Source organism: Trichechus manatus, unplaced genomic scaffold (assembly GCF_000243295.1).
Source record: "Trichechus manatus latirostris isolate Lorelei unplaced genomic scaffold, TriManLat1.0 scaffold00094, whole genome shotgun sequence".
NCBI classification, from domain to species: Eukaryota; Metazoa; Chordata; class Mammalia; order Sirenia; family Trichechidae; genus Trichechus; species Trichechus manatus.
The window spans coordinates 3,954,559-3,959,930 of NW_004444030.1; the positions used below are offsets into that span (position 1 = coordinate 3,954,559).

General features: G+C 35.9%; 1 protein-coding gene across 1 annotated transcript in view; it reads right to left on the reverse strand.

Annotated features, from left to right (window-relative positions):
• CUNH11orf65 (chromosome unknown C11orf65 homolog) overlaps positions 1–5,372 on the reverse strand; it is a 48,654-nt gene that overhangs the window by 21,147 nt on the left and 22,135 nt on the right. The window contains exon 5 of the mRNA XM_023737003.1: positions 1,271–1,401. Within this exon, the coding sequence (XP_023592771.1) occupies positions 1,271–1,401 (131 nt within the window). The remainder of the gene's footprint in view (positions 1–1,270; positions 1,402–5,372) is intronic.

Sequence of the window (5,372 nt, forward strand, 5' to 3'; positions counted from 1 at the left end):
CTAAAAATGTTTTAATATATTTGTCTATTTTTTTTCATTTGTTTAAAGTAGGCAGGTAAATCTAGCCTTGTTACTCCATCAAGGCCAGAAACAGAATTCTTACAACCCTTTGTTTCCACAGCATCTCTTGTGAAGTCTACACACGATCTTAATTGCATGATTATGTTTTTAAATTTATCTTTTTCCCTGTCTACACTACTTATAACCATAAGAAGAAGCTGGGTTACTCCACAATCTTTACAATCGATATCGGTGCCACAGAGACTAAGTATCTCTGTCACTTAATCATCCAAAGCCTTGCCTTCCATCTCCATTTTGTCCTATGCCTCCACCATTAATAATCTGAGGGCCACTGCATGCTATAGATTATCTGTGTTCTATTTACTCAATTAAGGAGATTATTTATGGCTTTGAATATATGACCAAACCAATTCCATATTTAAAAATTTGTTTCCTGGGAATCTTACCTGGTACCCATTACTATATCAGTTAGGGTCCCAATAGGAAACACATCGCATATTCAAAATAGGCTAATTCAAGTAAAGTTTACAACTAGACTATTAATAAAAGTCTGAGTGTAGGGGACCAACACATCCAGAGAAATCACTGGTATACAGGATAGTGCAATAAGCCAGGGTTAGTGTCACTGAGCTCTTACCACTCTAGATCTGAAGTAATTTGAAGGGAACAGTTACCAAAAACTGGAAAAAGAGCAAGTCATGTAGTCCGTTGACTTCTGAGGTGCAGTATCTTTGATTAAGGGGCACAGCCAGTCCAAGTCGACATCACAGGAAGGAAATAGAGGAAAAATATCTCTAAGTTATCTTTCTCTCCCTCCTCCACCTCCTGCCCATTGGATGAGCCCAGCTGAAGACTGAGGGCACAGAAGCCCCTAGATGTAATCTATTAAGGTCAGTCTCTTAGAGAACAGTGGCGAAGAGTATAGGGTGTGTCTGGAGGAACAAACTGAAGTTATCTGATGTATAATACTAAATGCTTATTTTCTTTTCTGACATTCCAACAGAGTGTAATTTTCTTGAGGTCAAACACAATATATATTTTCCCATTTATATTCCAGAGATTAAGAGAGTGTCTGGCACATAGTAGGCATACATTAAATGTTTGTTTTCTATGCATTTTTTAAAAAATGTAACCATAATTTTATATTTTCTTTTAAAAATACCATAATTATTTTAGTAGTAATAGAAAATTTTTTTAGTTTAAAATACTGTATACTTCTTTAGTAAATCTAAGTATTTCATCAACTTACATTTGCCTCATCCATTCTATTTTTCTAATTTTTCTGTTCTTTTCCAAATCTTTCTTTCTCTTTAGTTTAGAGAAATGGAATTTGCTTTCCTTATTGCCTCCCAGCATTACATTTTCAGTAGGCATCCAAAACTATTGAGAAATGAAAAATTAATACACAAAAGTTTGAAATACTGATTGTGAGGTTATCTGGCTATAGAGAAGAACTTCTGTGTGTTCAGTAAGAATATGCCAGGATATAAATAGAGGGGGAAATAGTTTCATTTTCCCCTCTTTAATACCTTAAATAGGTCCATTTAAGGTATTTCTAATTAAGTAAATTAAGTAATCAGGTGAGTACCTACATTGAGCCTTCAGAGGCAAATGTCTCCCAGAAAGAAGATACATATGCCACAGAGAGATTGGCAAGGTGCCAGTGTACTGAGGTACTTAATAAGTATTTGTTGAATGAATAAATAAGTAGACATATTCTAAGACAATGACATGTTCTCACATGAATAGACCTGACCTACTCTTAGTGCTGTTGGTTCTTGAAGACCCTAATTCTCAAGAAGCATAGGCACTCTATAGAAACACAGAAGTCCCTCCATTATGACCAAAGATTTTGTGGTTTCTCTTGTATAACACTGAGGACTTTAATTTCAAATTCTGAGAGGAGCTGCTGCAGCTGTAAATTTAGTCGAACTTCTATCTAACACACGAAGTACTGGCTATTTAAAATCAGAAGCCTCAGGGTGGGGGGTTATGTAACCATTCTATTCTTCTATTCTTTTATAGCTTCACCTCCACCACAAAAGCTTTTTACCCTCTAGGAGGCACTAGTACCTTAACCCCTTCATTTTCTCTCAGCCTATGGGGCAGTTCTACTCTGTCCTATAGGATCGCTATGAGTTGGAATTGACTTGACGGCAACGGGTTTGGTTTGGTTTTTATTGCCACCAGTAGGATCACCTTATACTTCCTCCTAACTGGTTGGCTATTATCCGACTTCCAGTTCTCTGCTCCCCTTCCCAACCCACCCCCTACACACATTACATCAGTCTTCCTAACTAATACGTTTTTTCCTGTCAGCTTTTATCTCAAAACATTCAATTGATCTCTACTGCGTAAGGCATCGAATTTAAATTCTTTCACTTGGCACTTTATATTCTGGCTTCAATCACTATTTCTTGATACAAATCCTTTTCCTTAGCCAGATCAATCTGTTTAGCTGACTCTGTAATACACATTTCTGTCTCTATAATTTTACTCATGCTTTCTCCACAGCCTGGTTATTCCCACCCTCCCCCCTTTATCTTTCCAAGTCTTATGTATCCCACTTGAGGCCTAACTTAAATCTTTGTTCCTCATTCATTAATCTCATTCTCTTCTGAACTTCCATAACACTTACTACATAAACCATTACTTTTGTACTTAATAACAATATTTTTAGGAAAAAAATATCTTTTACATTGTTAGTTCCCTAAAGTCTCCTTGAGAGTGGTGATAGTAAAAAAATATATACATAATTACATATATACACTGATGTTCAGTAAATAATTTAAAATAAATAAAAAACTTGTTAGTTTCCACTGAGCCATCTCTGACTCATGGCAACCCCATACGCAACAGAAGGAAATGTTGCCCATCCTGTGCCAACCCTCATAATCAGTTGTGGCTCTGGTGGTGTGATTCCATAAGGTTTTCGTTGGCTGATTTTCATAAGTAGATAGTCAAGCCTTTCTTCCTAGTCCGTCTTAGTCTGGAAGCTCTGCTGAAACCTGCTCAGCATCATAGTAACACACAAGCCTCCACTGACAGACAGATGGTGGCTGTACATGAGGTGCACTGGCTGGGAATCGAACCTGGGTCTCCCGCACGGAAGGCAAGAAGTCTACCACTGGACCACTACTATCCTCTAATAATAATGATGATTTTTAAATTTAACAAACTTAAAATACCCAGTAGTTAGTTTATTTCAATTCTGCTGGAGCTCATCTAGACATAGAAAGATCTTGATGTTGGAAGATGTTACATTTCAAAATGACAGAGTCACATCAGATTTTGCTACAGATCCAGTCAATATCATGGCATACAGACCTGAACCTCCTTATTCAGAGAAATGAGAACCAGAATGCTCTTAAAAAAAAAGAAGTAAATACATCAAGTGAACAACTAATTTAAGGGAAAACTAACCATTACACCTCCTACAACGATGCTATCTGAGTGAAGAAACACTCACGACAGAATAGCATCTGAGGCTTGGTGCCAACATAGAAATGGTCACAGTATGCTACAGTCAATGAAAAAAACTTGCGATACCTTCAAATGACCAAAAAGAGTTAACTGAATATAAATTTTTGTTCTTTTCCCACTTCAACTTCTATACTAGTAATTTTATTTATATAGCAACTGATAAGCCTAGAAAACAATATAGTCATAGTTTTGAGGACATATTTTATTATCCTATCCTCTGATACATGAGCATTATGTATAATCAGTTACAAATGTAAATTCATGGCGATGATAGTTTTGAATCCATTGATAATGGTGAGTTGAATGACCAATGTAACAATAATAAAACAGTAAGGTATGTCAGGGAAACCCTGGTGGCATAGTGGTTAAGAGCTACGGCTGCTAACCAAAAGATCAGCAGTTCAAATCCACCAGGCGCTCCTTGGAAACCCTATGGGGCAGTTCTATTCTGTCCTATAGGGTCGCTATGAGTCGGAACTGATTCGACAGCAATGGGTTTTTTTGTTGGTAAGATATGTCATTAGGTTATGTGTGAATGTAAAAAATATCAACTATGAGCCCTTATCAAGAAAGGTTGATTAAAGAATAACTCAACATAAAATCCTTCTGAGAATTATAAAATATTGGCAAACAAAATATTCTATAATCTAAGAACATTTAAAATTTTTTGAATGTGCCACGCATTAAAAATTTGGCCATTGGGTCTTAACAAAGGAAATACTAGTCCAGCAGGCCTTTCTGAATACTATGTAATAACCATTGGAAAAGAGTTCTTGGAGGTATTCTATACAAATAAAAAATAAACACCAACAATTGAAGCTGTATCTTGTTTTATTTCCTGTCAGTGTAGGGCCTTCTGGAAAATGTAAGCCATTTAGAAGGGAATATCTGATTATATGTGTGTGCATATGTGTATGTATGTATAAGTAGGGGTGAACTTAATAATAAGCCTGTGTGAAATCAGTTGTCTCTTTTTGTTACTGCCTTGAGACCTCACATTAAAAAAAGCTGTCGGTGTCTTTAAACCTTAAACCAAAAATATCCCCTGAAGTCTTCTTAAAACCAAATAATAGTTTAGCTTAGTAAAAAATGTCTGCCTTTAGCATTATGCTCTTTTAAAAGCTATCTATATGGGATCAAACTGACAACAGCAACTGTTGAATGTCTACATGTACCATTTACAAAAGGTAAGGCTTCCTAGAGGAGCAAACACTTTGGCTGGAGACCTTCTTTGGGGATCAGTAAGAAGTGAGGCTAGAAAAACAGGCCAGGGCCAGATCATGAAGGGTTTATACAGAGGATTTTGAACTTTATCCTGTTGGATAAAGATTTTAGTCTAGTGACTATGAGGACAGTGGTATCGTGTCCAAAGAGAACAGCAGCAATAGGGATTATCGAGGGGGAATGGGGGAAAGGTTAGAGGATGGGGAGAAATGGAAGTATGAAATGAGGGAAAATTAAGGAAGTAATAAAGATGGAAGGAGACATTAGCTATTTTTTTAAGTTAAATTTGAGATATAGTAGAAATTAGGAAATATACAATTGAAATTAAGGAGAAATATATTCATTCTTTCAAACACTATGTATTGAATGCTTATTATGCACTAGGCACTGTGTTAGGCATTAGAGAGACAAATACCTATCATCAAGAAGCTTTTGATCTAGTATATATGAAAGTCATCTAAGAGAGATTACTAAAACCATGGAAGGAGTAAGTATGCCAAAAAAGAAAGTCTAGAGGATTAAGAGGCAAAAACTATCAGAAATACTTACTTTTTTTTTTATATATATTTTATTGTACTTCAGGTGAAGGCTTACAGAACAAATAGTTTCTCATGAAACAGTAGTACACATGTTGTTTTATGACA